Genomic DNA, 23,072 nt, shown 5'->3' on the forward strand with positions numbered 1-23,072 from the left:
AGTCATATTTTCTATAAGATTTCTATTGCCCCTTACAATGGAAACTGGAATAGAATTTTTGAGAAGATCAACGGTTAGAGATTTCCCAAGAGATTTAACTGGGACAAAAATTTTGAGGAACACCTAAAAAATTCTATCAAGTAATGTCAGAAGTTTGATAGTCAACTTCAAAATATCTCTAACAGCGCCAAAAGTTTGAATTCAACTTCAAATAATCTCCAGCATGGCCCGATGTTCAAAGACAATTTCAAAATTCCTTGCATGGCTAGAATGGAGCAAATACAAATCAGAATGCGAGCTATCCACCTCATTACAGTGGATAATCATTGATCCATCTACCTCGTTATAGTGGATAATCATTGAGCCATCCACCTCATTACAGTGGAAAATTATTGAGCCATCCACCTCATTATAGTGGACAATCATCGAGCCATCCACCTCATTACAGTGGACAATCATCGATCCCTCCACCTCATCACAGTGGACAACCATCGAGCCTGCCACCTCATTATAGTTGGATTTTTATCAAGTTATTGCATTTTTATTTTCTGAGAGGGCCATTGTATTCTTATCTCATAAAAGAGAAATTAACATTATAAACATCTAAAGGGAATACATAAGATGCATCAAATATCAGAGAAGATTTTAAGTGGCCAAATATTCATTTTTATGTCATACATCGATGGGATGTAGGAATTTGAAGGATATTCGTTAACCACATTGATACCATATATTGCAATGTGCAAAACCTATTCATGCCACATCATTATCCTACCAATAGAGAAATATATATCCTACTAATAGATCATCATCCTACCGATGAAGCAATATTATCCTACGAATGGATCATTATCCTAACGATGGAGCGACATTATCCTACCAATGGATTCTAATTCATCCTATCACAGATAAATATTTATTTTTCCAAAGTATCCTACCAATGGATTCCCATTCATCCTATCGAAGGATAAGCATTTATTTAGCTAAAGTATCCTATCAATTGATTCTTATTCATCCTATCATTGGATAAGCATTTATTTTGCCAAAATATCCTATCAATGGATCTTGATGTGTCTTATCGATGGACATGCATTTATCTTGACAGATATCATATCAATGGATCTTCATTTGTCCTATCAATGGAAATGCATTTATTTTGCAAAAATATCCTACTAATGGATTCTCATTGGTCCTGTCGATGGATATGCATTTGTTTGGCCAAAATATCCCATCAATGGATTCTCATGTGTCCTACTGAACGACATGCATTTTTTCAAATTTTCTACAGACAGATTCTTATTTTTCCTATTAATGTATTGATAATTATCTTGCTATCACACTCATATCCTATTTATAGATACTATGGTTCTTTCAGTGAATTCGCACCAATACTTCAACAATCAGATGATGATTGTTAACATGCATGACTTTTGAAGTAAGAATATCATGACCTAACCTACGGCCTAGTTATAACACGACGATCGAAACTTTGAAGGACTCCAGTCAAGCCTCTTGACATATCATAAAGCATATATAAGGTAAAGTAAATACAGAAATAGAGTAAGGGAGTCCAAACAATGAATCAAAATGAAATATGTAACTTGACAACATAGACTCGATAATATTTTTCCAACTAATGCCTCTACTAAATAAAAGGGTGGGGGATAATACATGCCCCTATCACACCCTCAAGTCAAAACATAACAAGTCTTAAGAATAGAACAAAAGTCATAACTTATTCTCTACAAGATTAGGACCTACTAACAACTCTGACGATTGGAAACTCTACTATCCACATAAATGAGTGTCATCCTCAACCTCTACATTATGAAACAATGTAGGAAACAAATATGCGTTAGTATGTTTTAATGTACTAAATATGTGGGCATGTCATAAGATAAATTGTAAGATGTAATGATCAATTAAGTACATAAATAAGAGGATAAGTAAAGTCATGAGAAATTCATACTGACCAAAGCGAAAAGGGCATAATTGAAATCATGATTAAAGCATAAGAGAACATACATATGTAGGATAGGAACTATAACCGACAATAAGATCATGCGAGATATGACATGGAATCCCTTTTTTCTCCCCATACAATGAAGAAAAGGGGAATCTACTTGCCAAGGTAGACTCTACCCCATTGTAGCTTCTATTTATGTTGAATTTTAGAGTGGCATTTCGATAAACTTTAGGGAATGGTTTCTTGGGTATTTTAAGTTTGATTTTGGAAATTTTTGGTGCTAAATTATTAGGGTTTTCATCAGGAACGTTGTGGTATAGTTGATTTTAGCTTTTGAGGCTTCGTTTTTGTGATTTTTGCATAAATAGCTAGTGCCCCTGTTATTGATTTTAGACTAGAATTAGGTTTTGATGACTAAACTAATTTGTGAGTTTTCAAGCCCCGAATTATGTACCAATTTTGAATATGAGTTTGGGGGGCTGATTAGGATATATTTTTGGGGTGAGTTCTGAAATTTTGAGCGCAGGGCCCATTTTCCCTTTTTTGAGCGTAAAATTGGTGCGTCTCTAAATTTAATAATTTTAAGGTCCTATTCGAACAGCTTCAGGGTGCCATGGTGTTTTCTATGATTGATTTGAGATCTAGCTACTATGATTTTGGATTAGGGTAGCGGACATCCCTAAGACTGCATTTAGGACTTGTTATGGCCAGTATGAGTTCATAGTGAAGTCTTTTGGGTTGACTAACGCCCCTGATGCATTCATGGATTTGATGACCTGGGTGTCTAGGCTATACTTGGACTCATTTTTCATAGTCTTCATAGATGACATTTTGGTATACTCGCGGAGCCGGGAAAAGCATGAGCATCATTTGAGAGCAGTGCTTCAGTCTTTGAGAGATCAGTGGTTGTATGCCAAGTTCTCAAAGTGTGAGTTTTGGCTTGAGTACGTAGCATTCTTGGGGCACGTGGTTTCCAAGGATGGCATTATGGTGATCCGGCAAAGATCGAGGATATTTGTGATTAGGCCAGGCCCACCTCTATGACTAAGATTCATAGCTTTATTAGATTGGTAAGGTACTATAGACATTTTGTTGAGGGGTTTTCTACTATAGTAGCGCCTCTGACTTGGTTGACTCCCCATGGTGTCCCATTTATCTGGCCGAAGGAGTGTGAGAGGATCTTTCTGAAGCTCAAAGAGTTGCTTACCATCGCTTTTTTATTGACTCTTCTAGTTGAGGGCGAGGGAGTCACCATTTATTGTGATGCATCCGATGTTGGTTTGGGTTGTGTAATGATGCAATTGGGCTGAGTTATTGCTTATGCTATAAGGCATCTTAAGCTACACAAGTGCAACTATCCCACTCATGATTTAAAGTTGTCGGTAGTAGTTTTGTACTTAAGATTAGGAGGCACTACATGTATGGAGTTTGATGCGAGATTTACACTGATCACAGGAGCCTTCAGTACATTATGAGCCAGAGGGATCTTAATTTGAGGCAGAGTCATTGGATTGAGCTCCTGAAGGACTATGACCTCTTTATTCTCTACCATCCAGGAAAATCAAATGTAGTAGAGGATGCCTTGAGCCGAAAGGCGGTGAGTATGGGTAATCTATCCTTCCTTTCTACTGTGGAGTGACCCTTACCTTTGGACATTCAGTGTTTAGCTAACTAGATGATTCGTCTTTATAAATCTAATTCCTGGTGTATGTTAGCTTATGTGGGAGCTCGATAATATCTATTGGACTGGATTTACAGCCGTCAGTTTGAGGATAAGGATTTAGTTGCACTTCGAGATTGGGTTTTGGGAGGTCACCTCGGCCTGTTACCTTAGATTCATATAGGGTTTTGAGGTTCGGTGTTCTACTTTATGCTCTGAGAGTTGGGAGTTTGATTCAGATGATCCTTAGTAAGGCCCATGATTCTAGATATTCCATTCATACGAGCACCGCTAATATGTATCATGACTTGAGTCAGCACTACTAGTGGAGCAACATGAGGATAGATATCGCAGAGTATGTGTCATGTTGTTTGAGTTGATAGAAGATTAAGCCTGAGCATTTAAGGCCTGGTGGCGAGCTTTAGACATTACCCATTCTAGAGTGGAAATAGGAGAGGATCACCATGGATTTCATTGTGGGGTTGCCCTATACTTCCCGTGGTCTTGATAGAATTTGGATCATCGTAGATTTATTGACTAAGTCAACACATTTCCTTCCTATTCATACTTTTTATAGTGCAGAGAGGTTAGCCCGTGTCTACATTCGAGGGGTGGTTTGCCTTTATATTGTGCTAGTTTCCATCATCTCAAACCGGGACCCACAGTTCATATCTATATTTTGGAGGACCTTTCAAGAGGAGTTAGGTACCCGTGTTGACCTTTGCACAACCTTTCACCCGCAGACCAATGGTCAGTTGGAGCACATGATTTAGGTTCTCGAGGATATGTTATGGTCTTGTGTTATGGATTTTGGTGGTTAGTGGGATTAAATTTTTCCCTTGGCGGAGTTTTCGTACAATAACAACTACCATTCTAGTATTCAGATGGCCCCGTTCGAGGACTTATATGGTAGGTGTTATCTCTCTCCAGTTGGTTGGTTTGAGTCTACAAAGCCCAGGCCGCATGGTAAAGACTTGATTCATGAGACATTAGATCATGTGAGGGTGATTAAGGGTAGGCTCAAGGCAGCTCAATGCAGTCACTGGAGTAATGCGGATCATAGACTTTAGTCGTTAAGATTTGTCGTTGGTGATAGATTTTTCCTCCATGTATCGCCCATGAATGGTGTGATAAGATTTGGGAGGCGGGGAAACCTTAGCCCCAGGTATATTAGTCCTTTTGAGATATTAAGGATAGTTAGCGAGGTTGCATATAAGTTAGCTTTGCCTCTGGCCTTTTCATCTATCCATCTAGTTTTTCATGTTTCAATAATATGGCAGTATGTTCCAGATGAGTCCTATGTGATCCAGTATGATGCAGTTGACTTAGATGATCGTTTGAGCTACATTGAGAAGTCATTTGCTATTTTGGCTAGAGATGTCCGACAGTTGCATTCCATAGCTATTCTTTTGGTTAAGTTTTGTTCGAGGTACCGTCTAGTAGAGGAGGCTAGCTGGGATACCAAGCATGAGATGCGGGCACAGATTCTGGGCTTATTTGTGCCTTTAGTTACTTCTTAATTCTTACTTTCGTGGATAAAAGTTCTTTTAGTAATGGATGTTATAATGACCATCCAAGTTATTTTCGGATTAAAGCATTTATTCCAACATTTAGAGCGTTCTTGTAGCGACCCTTAGTCATGTATGACTTACTAGAACTAATTGTTCGATCGTTTCAAAATGGTCAAATTAGGCTAGTAGCATAGTCGGCATGAGTACCAAGGCAATTGGTATGAGTTTAGAACCATTTGGTGCTTTTGCCTTTAAAATTTGTCCTATAGTTGACTTTGATCAACATTCTTGGGAAACGCACTCGGAGAAAAATTCTAACAGCATAGTTAGTTCCAAAATATCGAGTTTGATCTAGAATAATCCTTCATTCTCTTTCCATGGGTTTCGGTCTAATCTCGAGGCCCATTATGGACTTAAGCCCAAAATGACCTTTGGGTGTGGGACTCACTTTCAATTGTAACAACCTCGTATGGAATTTTTATTGCTCCATTGAGTCTTTAATGTCAAATTTGATAGGGTAGCATATCTCGTTTTCACACACAGGGGTTTCTAATGAATTTCGAGTACCCCGTCGGAGTTTTTGAACATGGTGAAAATCACAGCTTTTGCTGATATCTGGTGCAGCTCAAGTTACTCTCTGTGATTGCGGGCCCAAACCTTGTTCGTAGAGGTCCAGGAAAATAGTCTCTACAATCGTGGAGCCTTAGCCACGTTCACAGAGGTCTGAGTCTTTGGCCTCCGCGATTGCAGGCCTCTGGCCGCATTCATAAAGGTCAATATCCTTGGCCTCCGAGTTCACGGAGCAGTGTAGCCGCGTTCACGAAGGCCATTGACTTGGTATTTTAATGAAAGACCAAGAGGTTTTTCAGCACGTTCCTCAAACTTTAAACTTAGTTTTCTCCTTCATCTTATACTCAAATTAACTCATTCAAAGGGCTAATTTCAAGAGAATTCTTTAAGAAAGCTAGTGGTGAGCTCGGAAACATGTGAGGCTTCTTCATTGGAGGTAAAAAATTATGTTTAGGCACTGCTTTGGTTATTTTTTGAGTTGAATTTTATGGAAATTATGGAGGTTGTAACTTGATAAATTTAAGTCCGTTTTGAGTGACTTTTGAGGCTAGATAGTGGGGGGTTTTGCAAGGATTGTCGTAGTGTAGTTTTTTTTGGTTGGAAGGGTCTCGTTATTTTGGAATTAGGTGATCAAGAAGGTGCCATTTTAGACCTTTTAGGTGAATTTTGTGAATTATAGTTGCATGCTCTGTTCGCGTAGTTTCCCACCCCGAGTTGTGATATAATTCTGATTTTTGAGCTTGGGGTAACATTTAGAACCTACTTTAGGGTTCAATTTTGGAATTTTGGATGCAGGTCCTTCTTTTCCCATTTTAGACCCTAAAATTGGTCTGTCTCTGAATTCAATAATTTTAATGTCATAACCATTGTATTAATGTTGTGATTCTGTTGTTGATAGCGTGGTAGAATTTGGAGGCCACTCGGAAGGAAAAAGCTCTAGTTTCGTAAGTTGGAGCACGCGACTTTCAGGTAGGCTATGGTTTTTCCTTCATAAGGCTGAGCATTTTTAGGAAATTGTACATTGACTTGTTTGAATTTGGAGGGGTTGGGGTGTAGAGCATGCTAATTTTCTAGAATCCATGTCCTAGGCCATATTTCAGGTAATTAATTAACTGTGCAAGCATGACTCCTATTCTTATTGATCATCTATGCCTTGTGGTGAATACTGTGCCTATGATTATATGTTTGGAAGCATGTTTTGTCTTAGTCTAGGCTTAGACTAGTGTTGCCTTAGACTTGCGTGGTTTTGGTACCATTGGGCCTTAGAGCATTTTTTATATCATTTCGGATGGTTACCTCCCTGTAGAATGATATAGCAGACTTGAGTCTGATAGTCTGAGCCTTAACTAGGAAGTAACTCAGCTTGTGACTTGACCTCCATAAAGCCCTATTCTCCCATAGGCCCTGTATTATTCAGTTCTTGATTTTCAAAAGTTCCCTAGGCAATTTGGGGTATATTTGGTTCGGACTGAAATGATATATTAATGGCACTTGGCTTATAGGCACTCCCCGTGATGCACGATTGAACGCTAATTCTATTTTGATTTGGTTCCTTAGCTACAGTTACTCCATTAAAGCCCGTGGTCTATCTTACTTGTGATCGGTTCCTTAGCTAAAGATAACCGATTCTATTCTATGGTCCAGCTTACTTGTGTTTAGGCTTTCTAGCTACAATTACCTGGTTACAGCCTGTGGTCTAGCTTTTCTGTGCTCGACCTTTAGCTATGCTACCCAGTTAAAGTCCATGATCTAGCCTACTCATGTCGACTCATGAGCTATAGTTACACGGTTCCAGTCCGTGGTCCAGCTTGCACATGGTTAAATTCCTAATTTTGCTGATGAATATTAAGTTAAGTCTTCGTTTACTCGCGGTTGTGGGTTGAGATGTTAGAGAGGGAAATAGTTTGGTTCAAGTCTGGGAAATAGTGACATTATTGTAATCCTTTGGCTTTGTTCAATTTCCTTCAACTATTCTTGCATTTTCCGGTCTTATAGGAGTCCGTACAGGGGATATGTTTCATTTGTACGCGAGCGTACCCGTCGGGTTTATAGGAGCCCGGCGAAGTTAGTTAGTTTCCTTCTCTTTGTTTGCTTGTACGCTTGTGTACATACCTATATTTACTTCTTACCCTATGTTTGATTGTGATCCTTTACTCGCATTTCAATTACTTTTGCGTGATTGTAATCCTTTACTCGCATTTCAGTTTACTTTTACTTATCTTACTCAATTGGCCTATAATGCCTACGGAGTACCTATTGTTTTAGTACTCATACTACACTCTGCATCTGTTTTCATGATGAAAGTTTGAGTACTAGCTTCCGGCATTGAGGTCGAGCCACCTATGGTATTGATCGGAGTCGAGGGTGAGCACAGTGTCTCATAGATTTACCCAACTCCTTCTGTATATACATTTTTCCTGTCTTTTGCTTTTTGAGACAATTTTGTATCTGTGGTCCACTCTTGGGACTTGTACTCCTTTGCTAGTAGCTTTGTACATGTGACTTTCAGGTTCTGAGAGGGATTCATTTTTATTTTTATATATTTAGTTGCTTCCGCCCTTTTATTTCTGCTTCTTTTATTTCACTACTGTTTTTAGATAGAGTTGTTGGTCTTCTACCCTGACATCTAATTACTTATAGTTTTGGAATATGGGTCAGCTTGCCTATTAGTGGGTTATAGTAGGCACCATTATGACTTGAGAAATCGGGTTATGACAATGTCGATGATACTAGACTTCTTGTTCGTCTTGTTTGGTTCTAGTTGAATCCGTGACGATATATCGGTTGATTCATTATGGAAGATATCCTCGGTGGATATTAGTATTCAGTTGTAAAGGAGAATATTCGGCCTTATAGATTAAGTCATCTATGAGCATACGGGTCCCAATCTCGACCTCTGCTGACTTGCTAGTATGGCGGGCATCTGTGTCCCAGTCCCAGCCTCAATCGTACAATGGATTATGGCGAACATCCTTGTCCTAATCCTGGCCTTGACCATATTGAGAATTTGGGTGAGTATCCAGGTGCCTGTCCCAGCCTCGGCCCTTAAAGCATTCATGGCTAATCGATTCTTAGAGATTCTTGGTTTGGGAATAATATGGTTCTTCAGTTCTAGATATTGTAAATTCCTAGTCCATGCAACATCGGTTGTTCTGCCTGCAACATCGGCTGTTCTGCCTGCAACATCGGCTGTCTTGAGAGTTACTGTTCTGCCTGCAACATCGGCTGTCTTTTTCAATGTCGCTCGACTAACGTCTCTGGTTATTCGTTCGAGCTGAAATTTCTTAGGCTCAACCATCTTTGGGGATGATATTATCCTGCAAAATTTGGAGGATTTTGGATGTTGCATGATGCATATTGTTGAGGGCTGATGGTTGTTGCTGAGGTGGTGTGTTGTTTCTGGCATCTGCTTCTCCTTAGTTTGGACAACTTGTTGCAAGGAACAGCTCCTCTTGTTTTTGATCTTGGGATCTTGCTGAATATGGAGATCTGTAGAGCTGCATGTCTGCAAGTTGTTCAAATTATCACAGCTGGAATGTGTTGTGAATCTGTACTGATAAACAAACAAACACAGATGGCTCAAGAGGTGCAATTTCAGGTTGGTAGGAGTTGTTGAGAGGTGTTCCTGATGAATGCTTTTGGATTGTTGTAACTGCTGTAATCTTGGAAGAGGCTGGATTGTTGTTCCTGCTGTAGTTTGTAACCTGCATAGAAGCAAAAACAAAAAACAAAGTCTGGAAACAATTCTATATGTATCTTGGCTTACCTATCGGGGGGTTATGGTAGGTATCATCATGACTTGAGAAATTGGGGTCATGACAATGAGTCTCATGACGCTACACCATATTTGGATGTCAACAAAATGGGGACTCCACTGGGGAATATAGAGATTCTAACCATTATGGATTCATTTTTTTCAAATTGAGAAGATTTTGGTTTTATTAGGTCATATATTGTATCTTGTATATTTTGTTATTTGTATATTGTATTTATTATTTATTCATTCTTTGTATAATTATATGTGCATTCTCATTTGCATTCATGGCATCTTTCGATTGAATATATAGTTTATTAAAGAACGGTTGCGGAACCGCATATTTGGCCCTTTTTCGAAACGACCGGCGATTTATTGGTTCGACATGTGTCCAATAGTTGCCATGAGTTCCAGCCTAAGTTTTCTGCTTAAGTTACCGTTCATTCAAAAGCCACGCTTAGTGAACTAGCATAGGGTAGAAACCAAAATGCCTAATTAGCGCATTGTCCTAAGATGACACAACACTGAGGGCAGTGCTTTTGATTTTTTCATGTTGTCAAAGAGTTGAACAATGGTTTTTTTTTTGTATTTTCAAAGATTTAAACAATGAAAATAGATGGCGAGTGATATTTTTTGTGAAATGAAATAAATAAGATATAGTAACATTAGCAACAAGAGGAACAAGTTATATTTCTATGGTGTGTAGATCCAATAGAAAGACTACCTTGAGTCCAAAATTGCCCTCGGCCTAAACGGACAATCAAACTTATGTTTTTAAATTTGAAGGATATATATTTTATTGGACAAACCATTGTTCTTCAGGATTGGGAGTTTATTTTAATATCTTAGTCCACTCATAGGATTGTACCCCCGTGTAGAACTGATTATTTGTATCACTTTTATCCTATTATGTATCTCCACTCAGTTTATTCATAAAGCTTGTATAAATAAGGATTTTGGGGACATTGAAACATTTTAAATGGCGTTATACATCCTTTAAATCGCTAGACCTACCCTTGGCACAAAAGGGTCACATATCTATAAAACATACAATAATTGTTTGTGTATTATGTGATATAATTGTTTTGTGTGAATATGTTGCAATTTTGGAGACATGCCAGTCTTTTCTTTTTCAAAAAATAAATGAAATAAAGCATAAAAGAATTCAATGGTATAAACACACTTGAATTGATACTCGTAGGTCTAATATCCACTGATTATTTATGCCAAATTATTTAGTATCCTCTCAATTGTCGGTGAGGTCACCTATCTTTGCATTGTTTTCTTTCTCAAAATATTTCTGAAGGCTGTGTATTGATATGGCCTCCCAATTTTTGACGACAATCACGTGTTGTGGTATTTTTTTTGAATGTATCTTGGGATTGTGTTCTTCAACTGTCCACGAGAATCATACACTATTATAACCATAGTGTTGGGGATGGGTTTTCCTGAAAAGATATGATAAATGTGTGAAAGCGGGGAAATCATGAAAAATGAATAACAAAATAGAAGGGTGTAGCTTCATAGTCAAAGACTCCCTTGATTTGTATTTTGACTGGATATTAATGTCTTGTGAAATTCAAAGACTCAAATTTTGCGAGTTCTTTTGTCTTTGCTGCTCTGGATGAACAATGACCTCCAAGTATGTTTCTAACTATATAAAGACGATGGAGTTTCGATCTTTCAAATGTGATCAAGTTAGATTTCAAACACAAATCAACCTTTTTCTGAAAAAGAAGAATAACTCAAAAGGTAAAAATGTTAGTTTGTGTGCCTATGAGGCTCTATTTTTATAGGATTTTGAACGAATCTCGAACACCCCATCGGAGATTTGGGATTTTTCCAAAATCAGATTTTGCAGCAATCTGGTGCACACCCGTTTTTGTATTTTCTCTCAACTTTAAAAACCTATATCTTGGGCTATAGAGCTCCAAAATGGGTGTTTCAAAAGGCAAACATGTGAGATTTTTCGAGGAGAACACATTGGGGAGCTTAAAAATTAATTTGGGACATTCGATTAAGATAAAATCTTGATTTTAGTTGCTGTAATGTCCATTTTCGAAATTAAGTTTTGAAGAATTTTAAAAATTTACACTACTAAGAACTGAAACTATATTATGAGAATGAGTAAAAAAGTGTATAGAGAGAAGAGTTGCTTGAGATAGCTTGATAAACAAAATGATGAAATAAGGTAGGTATTTATCGGTGTGAAGGAGGGACCTAACAATAATTAAAATAATTATAAAGAAAAATATTAAAATTTAATAGAGGATTGTGATGCCATGGGTGATGTCAAATGGAGGACTATTGATGTCATAGGTTATTTCAAATGGACCTAGATCTTCTATGGTTGGCGAGATGAATCTTCTTCTTACTAAATACCATTTTCCGGAGCTATGTTTGAACAAGATAACTTCCTAATTAAGATTTGATGTCTCATATGAATTGTAGCTATAGAAGTCTTCTTTCACTTCGTTAAAGAATAAACTGATTTGAAGCAACCTACAAAGATATATGATTTTTCTTCTACAATTACTCCATTTCATCACAGCATCAGATCTTGAAAAGATTAATTTATTTGACCTACTTAGCCTCCGAATCTTAATCTATGGATGTTGGGGTTATTCAAAAATTTTAATCACCTAATTCAAACCATTCTATGAATATGTCCAAAATACAGAAGCAATATCATTTTTGTCGAGAATGGGAACACCATATACAACTTTTTAGGGGGTGTTACACAAAAAGAAAAACAATACATGCATAAAGACCATTCAAGAATCAGTTTTTAACATTAACTTACTTTGATAATTCATCATAGTTTCCACAAACCTAATTATGCAATTTAGCTACTCATAATTTGAAAATCACAATTTAGAAATTATAGATAAAATCTTAATTATAAACATACAAATTGAATAGAATAAATTCAAAATCTTAAATTCTTGAAGAAAATTTAACAAAGATAGAGAAGAAAAGAATAAACTAATTTTTGGGCCTTCACGATGGCTCTTCCAAAATTATCAAGCTATAAGAATCTAAGTCCTAGGTTAAAAGTTATGTTTGAGTTGTGTGTTAGTTCTACTCAAAATTATTTTTATGGACTATTTATAGATGTAGAAAATCTCAAATAAAATAATTGGATCCAAAATTAATTGAAAAACCGAAAACATAAAGTTATGTTATGTGATGTATGCTAAGAGGCTTGGTTGGAGTTCCCCAGGATTTGAATTACCCTGTCATGCCTAGGGCCTAGCTTGGATCATGACAGATTAACTTGGTATTAATAGATTCTTACCATTTCAAAGACTATAATATGTTATGGATTTTTGTTAAGAGTATTATCTAGCACCCAGTTGGACTAGTGACGATTATCTAGTTCCCATAACTATGTTCCCTAGTAGGATGTCCCGATTGGACAAGACTAGCCAGTGGATCCACCTAATCTTATGATCATGGTCCTTACCTTGGCAAGTATGACACTCACTTTTCGGTGAGGGAGCAAGCAGTACACTAGACTCCATGTTATTGCTCACATAGTTTATGTCGGTTGACGGTATCTCTCACTTATGTTATGACTATGATTCTTTTATGAATATTGCATTGATCATGTATTATATTATAAATGATGTTCTTAACAAGATTATGTCAAATTTTGCTTGGTCATTGCATTATTATATTTTTATATCCATCTTATATTAAACCATGTTATTTCATGAATCCTCTTCATACTCGGTACATTCTAAGTAATGACACATACATCTCTTGTGCCTATACTGTTTTATAATATAGATTCTGACGTTCCTCCATCCGGTCTTGGCTAGTGGACTGATCAACATTGCTTATCTTTTGGTGAGTCCTTTTCATGATCCAATCTAGACTTTAAACATGACACGATGATTAAAATCTCGAGAGACCCTAATCAAGCTTCTACACATAACATAGCATGACATAATAATAACATGATAATCAAGAATAAAGGTAAATGTGGAAAGTAAGTCTTAAAAATATAAATCTTGTTAAAGAAAATCCAAAAATACATCCAACAAGAAAAGGGGAATCATACTAGTGTAGTCTAACAAGCCTCTACTAAATAGACGGAGGAGGGGGGATAGGACAAGCCCTAACTCACCCAAAACATAAGAAAGTGAAGTAAGTCTGAAAATAAAAAATGACATAAGTGGTTGCGCCCTCGAATCATGATGACTCACTAAGCAGTGTAGAATTGATGGCAACCTATACTAGAAACGAGAGTGATGAGTAGTATCGGATCCTACATTATGAGACAATGCAGGCACAAGTATGCATTAGTACATGAAATGTACTAAGTATGTGACAAACATGCATAACATAAATAAGAAATTACAGTTGGCATAAACATGAAATGCATGACCAAGAATCCTTGTAAAGCTTGAAATTAAATAATAAATTATGAGATAAGGTCAATGCATTATTAAAATACATAGTGAAAAGATTTAAGAAAACATAGTTTATTTTGTGGGATATCAACCTTAACCGATAATAAAATCATGTAAGCTATAACATGGAGTCCGGTGTAACTCCTACACCAAAAAAGGAGAGGCTACTTTTCAAGGTAGACTCCATATCATTTCATAAATGCTATTTGTGGATCCACTAGCTAAGTCATTTAAGTCAACCTAAATGGGCAAGTAGTTGACTAGAGGTTGCTACTAGAGACTCCCTTACCAAGCCTCCACCTCAAGCCTTGTCGGTGCTAAGTCAAATCCCAATGGAATAGATAAATTCAATTATTGAAACATAACATTACAAAAGGCAATAATCATTTACCAATCCATATCATAAAATCGTATAAGAGTAGCTTCTTTCAAATCATGATTCATAATATAATTCATATAGACTCTTACCTTTCTAAGCATCTAAATTATGATTTCTTTCATATTGTAAGAAAACCTTTCACAAATCATTGATACTTACTCAAAAGTATCCTTTAAGCATACTTTATCATTTTCATAAAAACATGCATAAATCCTTCATCATATTCATGATCATAGTTCATATATGAAATTCAAAGCATAATGCATGGGTCCATATGGAATCAATTATAAATCATGTATTTTTGTCAAATCATGCATAATAAATTAGAATAATATCAAGTGAATCACAATGAAAAGGACCCATGAAGATTTGACATAAACCCTAATTGAATTGGGTGAAAATAGAACTTGAAGGATTGAGATTGTTTGGGATCCAATGGATGAAAGGAATCTATTGGTGAATTCCCACGTACTTCACTGAAACCTAGCTTGAAACTTGAGAGGAAACTTGACTTCTTTGTAACCCTAGCTTGTTGGAGAAGAAGACCCTTGGAGAGTAACCCTTAATGCCTTAGAGAAATTTGAGAGATTTGAGGGATTGGGGGAAGTTCAAAGGGTTTGGATAGATATAGGTCGTCCATATTATTCCAAAATGACGTAGTTTAGGAGCTACATGAATGGGTGAAAACCAAAATATCCCTAAATTAAATCTGCCAAAGTGACCCTACGGACAGGATCTATGGTTCGTCAAAGGCACTCGTAGAACCCATGTCCAAATTCCATACCTACTAGAATTGCACTTCAATCCTATGATCCTTTCCCTACTAGTCATAGTAGTACTATGAGTCGTATAATCCGTTCATCCTACACAACTTCAAAAATCCAAAAATCCAACTCTTTGAACCTTACTCTATGAGTCATCCTATAACCTGTTGAACTTCCTACGACCTGTAGGACCTCTCATTGAACTTAACTTGATCTACTGGAATTTGACATTCCTCGGGACCTTTCCTATGATCCCCTTCTACAAACTGTAGGATCTTGTAAGGTCCGTAGAAGTCACCCATAATTTGAACCCAACACTTAGACAATTTTACAAGTTCCGGGCCTTGCCTATGAGACCCTTTTACAGTTCGTAAGACTTCCTACGGCCCATAGGACTTCCTATGGCTCATAGGTTGGCTCATAAAACCTACACCAGAACACTATTTATGCAAATTTTTCCTTAGTTTCAACTTTTCAACTTCTAGGGTCTTACAGTCCTCATGGTTCGAGGGCATGGACACATTATGACTTCTCATATTCTTTCATTCATTTCAGTTTTTAGGCTATTTCGTGAGTTAGGGCTTGTCCTAGTTACATCTATGATTAGTAGAGGCTTGTTACCATACATAATATGATTCCACTTTATGAAGTCTTTAAACTCTGATTTTGGTATCGTATGAGATTATCATTTGAGACTTATATTACACTTTTTGCTTTATTTGATTTTAATTTGTTGATTATCGCAGTGTCATGCTTATGTCAAGTGTCTTGTTTAGAGTCTTTTGAAATTCTATTCTCCATGTCACGTCTAGGGGTAGTTTGAATCGTGACATCCTTAATTTCAATGTTTCAACATAAGAGAAAAGACTAGGCATTAATACTAATTGAAAGAAGTTAGTACCAACTACTCAATTTCAGGAACCAAGTTCCTTCTAATAGAAAGTATGACTATAATAACACAAATTTTTACCATGGAAAATCTTATAGCTCAATAGCGTAAAAATGATAACCTACTATATGTATGATTTTAGCAACAAATCTCCATTAACTTCAATGAGCAGTTTTAGATTATAACTTTATAATCTCAAGGACTAACTCTGGTATGACTTAACATTTAACTATAATTGTTCTGACAACTCTCCAATAAAATAAACTTTGTTCTTGTTGCAAACCTCACAACAATGTCTATTATAGGCTAAGGATGATCTTAGAAACAATACTTGCTGAGAAAGTAAGTTACATCTAGTTTGAGGGATATGGTTGAAATGGAGAATATAAATGAAAGAGGGAATTGAATTTTAGTAAAAGGGAGAATTGCTTCTGCATGCGATTAAACTGAAAAGAGATTACTGTAAACAGGGCTTGGGTTTGTCATCATAAAAAAGGGAGAAATTGATAATGCTTAATGTTGTTGGTTTTGATAATTTAACAAACTAACAGAACAGATAATGGACCCGATCCCTTTGAGGACTCTGGGTTGATAATGACATCAGACAATAGTACAAAACACATCCTGCCAAATCTGCAATATTGTTGTGTGCGAGGCCGATTCCTTTTGTAGGAGGACAGTTGTCTATCCTCCAACAAAATGTATATCTTCTTTATATAAACATTCTCAACAACATTTTCCTCCTTAGCTTTTCAGAATCACTGAAAAAGAAAAACGTTGAAGTTCATGCTCTCTGAAATCTGCTCTCGAAGAAGACGAAGGACCTGGTAGAGTTATCAGTCATTTGTTCTTGTTTTAGAGTCTTGATTTTGTTGTCTTAATCTTTGTAAGATCTATTCCTAATCTATAAAGGAATTAGATCATTTCTTTGTTGTTGTCTTATCAAAGTAACTATAGTTAGTTATGGAGACTACTTGAAGTCTAAGTCAGCTAGGGTGTTGATTTAGTGAGCAATAGAGTTATTTCTTAGATTCGGCTGCAACAAAGCTGTTGCACTCAGGGGAGTAGGGATTGGGAGTGAAATTCCTTGATTGCAGGAGTTTGTAATCTAAATCTTTGACTCATTTGATTAGTAAAGATTGGAGGTGAAATCATGTGAGACAGGTTGTGGTTTTTCTTCCTTGAGCAAAGAGTTTTCCACGTAAAATTGTGTGTCTTATTTTACGTTCTTGTTGTTTAATTTTATGCACGGTTTACTGATAAGGGACCCAGTCCCTGACGTTTAGTGGACGCATACATTTTAACAATTGGTATCATAGCTAATTTTCTCTATCTGGTTAACACCAAGAGAAGTTTCTGTAAAAATGGCTGCTCCACTTAATTTGAAAGAAGGCCAATCATCAATAAGACCCTCTCAATTTAATGGTCAATTTTATTGTTGGTGGAAGACTCGCATGCATGATTTTCTCATGGTTGAAGATAGTGAACTGTGGGACATCGTTCTTGATGGTCATCATGTTCCCACCATTGAGGAGAAAGAAAGACAGATCAACAGGATTGTCCCTAAAACTCGTAGGCATTATAATGAAGCTGATAGGAAAAAGATTGAAAAGAACTATAAGGCTAAGAAATTGCCGGAGTGCAATTCCTTGATTGTAAGAGTTTGTAATCTAAATTTTTGTCTCGCTTGATTAGTGAAGATTGAAGGTGAAATCCTGTAAGACAGATAGTAATTTTTTTTACTTGAGTAACAAGTTTTTCACGTTTAATTTTACATTCTTGTTTTTTAATTTTCTGCACGATTTTCTGATAAGGACCGATCCGTGACATTTAGTCAGCGCATACATTTTAACAATGACGCTCTGAACAAACTAGGATTTATGACAATTCCATTATAATCTTATTACAACTTCAACTATGAAAGCAAGAACAATCCAGACAACTTGTTCCTCTACCTCTTTCTGCTTGCTCGAACTACTGCATATACCTTTGGTGAGAATCCTGAATCTACGTCCTCAGAAGCTGTTGATTCTGTGAACCAGGTTTTCTTTTATATAGTGGTTGACAATCTAGGATGTTGCTCCGCAACCCTAATTTGTTTCCTTCAGGTCTTACTTTCCTTTTCCAAATATACTTCCTCTTCTGGTATCTTCAAAATATATTTTTGCCTTCTTTTGAGATATTGTAATGACTCTTTCCTTAGCTGCTACACAACTCGGTAAGTTTCACTTGCATTACTTGGGCTGAATGTGAGAATCTGGTTCTGGCGTATTTGTCTATCATCAATAGAGTAAAAGTGAAAGACATATGCAACTTATTGATTTTATTAAGGTAAGATCTAATAAAAGTTATATACTTTTTAGGTAAGAAGAAAATAAAATTGGTGTGTGGGTCTAAAAGATAATTAAACAAGAGGGAAAGTAGTATTTAATGATGTGATACTAGAAACAAGATATGGCTTCCAAGTCAGCTTTGACCCTTTGCATGTGTGGCGTTAATATCGCACAAACAAAGGCTGTACCGCAGGTTCATGTAACCTCTCATTATTACTGTGTTTCTGCAGAAAATAATCAGATTTTGGGTTCAATCAATGTTCTTCGTCTTCGTAGATATGGAGCCAAATATTGATTAATAATTTGTGGGTATGGGCAACTGGATAACCTGCTGCGTCCGTGCGCGGGAGAAAGTTGCAGGAATCCCTAACGCTGGAAGCTTAACGTTTGCCAACTCCAGTGGTATTATTTATCATTCCAATCTCTTCTTTGTATATCACTTTTATATTTATGGTCATATTGTATGTGCCTATTACCGTATACAGTTTTCTTTTTAAATGCTGGAGGGGATTTGATTTGTTTTCTTTTGCCTTTATATTAGACTTAGTTTATTTTATAAAAATTGAACAGAATGGATATTGAGGATTGACCTAACTAGTTTTTCCTCATAATTTTTCAAAAATGTAAAACTTGTGTACACTTTAGTTAGGTTTAACATGGATGGATATCTAATCTCTTGTCGTTCGTTGTTATGACTAACAAATTGCGGTATTTACACTTTTAACAGATCTGTTCCTCTGTATATTAGAAACTGCAAGAGGTTACCTTCTTTGATGTCATCATAGTGTGTTTAGCTAAGGTAAAACAATTGAGCTTCTGAAAATCATATGTCCCGAGTTAATTCCTCCAATGCTCATACGTCCAGCTTACAGTTTTTTTCCTGTAAAAAAACGAGAAAGAATTACCTGTCTAGAAGAGTTGTATGATCGACTGAAGCCTAGAAGTTACATGGTATTTTGGCTTACTTATGTGGTGTTCCGGTGAGATTCAGTTGGGTTCAGTCCCTATTTATTTTTTAAGAGATCTATAAGTTGAGTGGCTTTATAGTGATAAAAAACAGTTTAGTGACTTTTGTAGGATGAAAATATAAGTTCAATGACCTGAAGAATTACCTCTTCAGAGGAGGTTTTCAGATTTGTAGCAGATTGTAAAAACCAATCTGATGAAGCAAATCACCTCTTCCTTCACTGCAAGACCAGTTCACAACTGTGATGCTTCTTTTTTAACAAGCTTGGCATATACTGGACCATACCAAACTCCACAGGTGAGTTCCTTTCTAGCTGGAACTCACCAAAAAGTCTCAGAAAATTTGGTGGACAGAAAGGAGCAACAGAATTTTTGAAGGCATCAATAGATGCATTTTTAGCCTTAAACTTGATGCTCTTTCTTAGCTAGTTTTTTTGTGCAAGCTGTCCTTTGTACAGGATGTTTTGTTAGGCATGATTGGTACTTGTAACTTCACTTTCTTGCACTTGCTTAGTGCTGATCCTTTTCTAATACAATTCATTATCATTATCAAAAAAAATGAAAACAACTCTTTCTTATCCCCTTCTCTTCTTAATTGTTGCATGTTCATGATATTGTAAGCAATTTTAATTTTAGTTACTTTTTAATGATGAAGCAGCGCACTGAATTTGCCAAAGACATATCACCCTTACACATTTGCATAATTGCTTGTATGTTTTGTGCATTATGTATTGCATCAATATTTTGTCTTAGAAGAGTGAGGATCTAGTTATTTGTGTCGGAAATATATGAGTTATTATGTCACCAATTGCATAATATTTGTTCTTGTTTTACCATATAAGATGAAACCTCTCCCAGGCTGACATGTTTCTTCTGCTTTACTCAGACTTTGCATACTATTCAGGAGCCACAGAATATTCTCTCCAAAGCAGTCACCCTTTGCCTGTTCCAACTGTCTCAGACCACAATTCTACTAGGAAAAAGAGAACAGGGATTGTACCAAGTCCAAGATCTGAGAGTGAAATATTGTCATCACCTTATCTAAGAGCTCTTTTGCTCTCTGAACTTGCAAAGGCTACCAGCAATTTCCATCGTGATTGCCTTCTTGGCGAAGGAGGATTTGGTTGTGTTTATAAGGGATGGCTATGCGAGGAGACTCTTACTGCTGCAACACTTGGATCAGGACTCGGAGTTGCAGTAAAAAAGCTCAAGCCTCGAGGTTTGCAGGGCCATAAGGAGTGGCTGGTGGGTTGTTTCGTTATCCTCCTAATTTTTTTTCTATTCCCCCTAACCCCAACCTGTTAAGTGTGTTGATGGGTTTCTTCCTATAGTCAGAAGTGAATTATCTTGGGCAACTTCGTCATCCAAACTTGGTTAAGCTCATTGGATTCTGCTTGGAAGGTGAAAACCGGCTTTTAGTATATGAATTTATGCCTAGAGGGAGCTTGGAGAACCATTTGTTTCGAAGTGAGTCTTTATTTTCATATTTCCTTCAAGTACTCTTGAGACTGTGAATGGATGTTATTGAAAACCTTTCACTTGTTTTGCTTGTGTAAAAATAAACTCAAAATTTGTTTCTTCAGAACTACACACTTCCAATTATCTTCAAAAGATTTTACATCCCACGATTTAACAGTGAAGTCATTGCATTATAATTGTACAACGATAGATATTAAAACCTTTTTATATTGTACAAACTCACAAACAAACATTAGAGGTGGAAAAATCTTCAAGGGTTTTCAATATCTATCATCCCAATAGAAGGAGATTGTAGATAGCTCTAGAGATACGGCTACATATTTGTTTAGATTCTATGGTACACAATTCAGAAAAAGATGATAGAAGGATATTGCCTTAGCTAGGTCAGTTTTCTGTTTTTTATTTGCCTGGATATCATATGCAATGCGAAAAATTATACTTGCATGATCCATCTTAAAATTTTGTCCAAATCCCCTTTACTTAAAATCTAATCCATTCAAAATTGTTCCATTTGGATGGGCAAGGGAATCCATGTTTTGCTGGCCACCTCTTTTAGTCTTTGGCCACTACCTGACATTTTATAGATGAAATAACAACAGTACAACACCCTGAGGTCTTCTTTGATTCAAGTTTATGGATCTGAAATTGTGTGGTTTGCAGAGAGTGCATCAATTCTTCCCTGGGCAACAAGGATTAAAGTTGCTATAGCTGCTGCTCGAGGACTTTCTTTTTTGCATGACGCGGAACCACAAGTTATATATCGTGATTTTAAGGCTTCTAACATCCTTTTAGACTCGGTATGCTCAAGAATTACTTTTCTTTCATGGCTTAAACTAGATTGGTCTGATCATGGGTTTAATATGTTCATTGATTGGCGGGTGGATGGGTACTTCATGATTGATATTCATTTTCTTTGTGTAGGAATTTAATGTGAAACTTTCAGATTTTGGCTTGGCGAAATCTGGTCCAACTGGCGATCATTCTCATGTGTCTACTCAAGTTATGGGTACTCAAGGATATACTGCTCCTGAATATCTTGCTACAGGTTTAGTTATTTTCATTCAAGTAAAGAATTCTACTAGTGCTGTTGCTTTATATTGTGAAATTCCTATTTGCATTTTGTGTTCATCCAAGGTGTTCATATGATTCTAATACTTGCCAGGAACAAAATGATGTCAGTACATTTAAACTTTTGCACGAATGAGTATAAGCCAACTCAAGTCTCTCATTTTGCTTGTGATTAAAAAATTAACTAGTGATTTATGGGTTCCGCTATTTGTATGACCTCAATAACTCTATATGCAGCAGAAATCATGTTAATTAGAATCCTTGTATCCCCGTCCCTTCAGAACACCTTCAATTGGAAGTAGCTAAACCTGTGCATTTATGGTGATCTCTTGTTGAACTTAAAGAGTTCGCTGCATCATCAACAAAGTTTATAAAAGATGTGAATATCATTTCCTGCTAGTTTGACCACGTCGTTTTCTATTTACCAGGTAAACTAACAGCCAAATGTGATGTTTATAGCTTTGGGGTTGTTCTACTTGAGCTGCTTACTGGTCGTCTTGTAATGGACAAAAGGAAGGCTGGTGCAGAGCAAAATCTGATAGAGTGGGCAACGCCTTACTTGCATGACAAGAAAAAGTTGTTCAGGATTATGGACACCAAGTTAGAAGGGCAATATCCTCGAAAAGCAGCTACAATAGCAGCCACTCTTGCATTGCATTGTGTACATCCTGAAGCAAGGAGAAGACCAGATATGTCATTTGTGTTGAGTGCTTTAGAACAGATTCCTTCTAAATATATGTCTGGTCGTCCATTCGGGGATCGGAGAAAGATGTCTAAGTCTCGACACAAATCTGAATCTCCATTTCCAGGCAGTGTTAGGACAAAACATGCCTCTCGTGTTTCAGAAGGTACAAAATCCCTATGAGAACGATGAAAATTCTCAGCTCTCAATGTAATTGAGTTTTTGGCTCATTATTTTTAATTTTGTCATTTTGTATCATACTTATTTCAAAGTAGCAACTCATACCATCGTGTATATATCTGTTACTATTAACTATACCACATGAATTCGGCCAAAGTTGCAGGGGTACTTCTAGTAACATGCTGATTTAGCTCAAGTATAGGGTTCTATTATAAAATATCACTAGTTTTATTCTCGACATTGCGAATTCTTTCGATTCTCTTTTCGGCTTTAGCCTCTATTAAGGGTCCATTGATTGTTATTACAAATTACAGGTGTGTTAGGTGTGTTTGGTGTGAGAGAAAAAAAATTCAAATTTTCTCATGTTTTGGTTGGCTTAAATATTTTGGAAAATGTTTTTCAAATCACTTTATTTTTCTCAAATTTAAGGAAAATGAATATCATTAAAAAAGT

At 36.6% G+C, this 23,072-nt stretch overlaps 1 protein-coding gene across 5 annotated transcripts; it reads left to right on the forward strand.

The window, feature by feature from the left end:
- Window positions 1-17,755: 17,755 nt before the first annotated feature.
- LOC129871231 (probable serine/threonine-protein kinase PBL18) lies at window positions 17,756-22,775 on the forward strand. Of its 5 annotated transcripts, none has more exons than XM_055946128.1 (7): window positions 17,756-17,903; window positions 18,475-18,646; window positions 20,097-20,455; window positions 20,542-20,677; window positions 21,350-21,486; window positions 21,611-21,734; window positions 22,186-22,775. In XM_055946128.1, the coding sequence occupies exons 2-7, from the start codon at window positions 18,556-18,558 to the stop codon at window positions 22,620-22,622; spliced, it is 1,284 nt and encodes a 427-aa protein (XP_055802103.1). In that variant the 5' UTR covers window positions 17,756-17,903; window positions 18,475-18,555; the 3' UTR covers window positions 22,623-22,775. The 5 variants fall into 5 exon arrangements, with proteins under 5 accessions (XP_055802103.1, XP_055802107.1, XP_055802104.1 ...); XM_055946132.1 differs by having other exon boundaries at window positions 18,521-18,646; XM_055946129.1 differs by lacking the exon at window positions 17,756-17,903 and adding an exon at window positions 17,911-18,242.
- The last annotated feature ends 297 nt before the right edge of the window (window positions 22,776-23,072 follow it).

This window comes from Solanum dulcamara, chromosome 10, assembly GCF_947179165.1.
Source record: "Solanum dulcamara chromosome 10, daSolDulc1.2, whole genome shotgun sequence".
NCBI lineage: Eukaryota > Viridiplantae > Streptophyta > Magnoliopsida > Solanales > Solanaceae > Solanum > Solanum dulcamara.

Coding starts and splice junctions, on each gene's coding strand:
- LOC129871231 (XM_055946128.1), top strand. CDS start 18,556: ATGGGCAACTGGATAACCTGCTGCGTCCGTGCGCGGGAGAAAGTTGCA. Junction 20,456..20,541: donor AGGGCCATAAGGAGTGGCTG/GTGGGTTGTTTC, acceptor TTCTTCCTATAG/TCAGAAGTGAATTATCTTGG. Junction 20,678..21,349: donor GGAGAACCATTTGTTTCGAA/GTGAGTCTTTAT, acceptor TGTGGTTTGCAG/AGAGTGCATCAATTCTTCCC.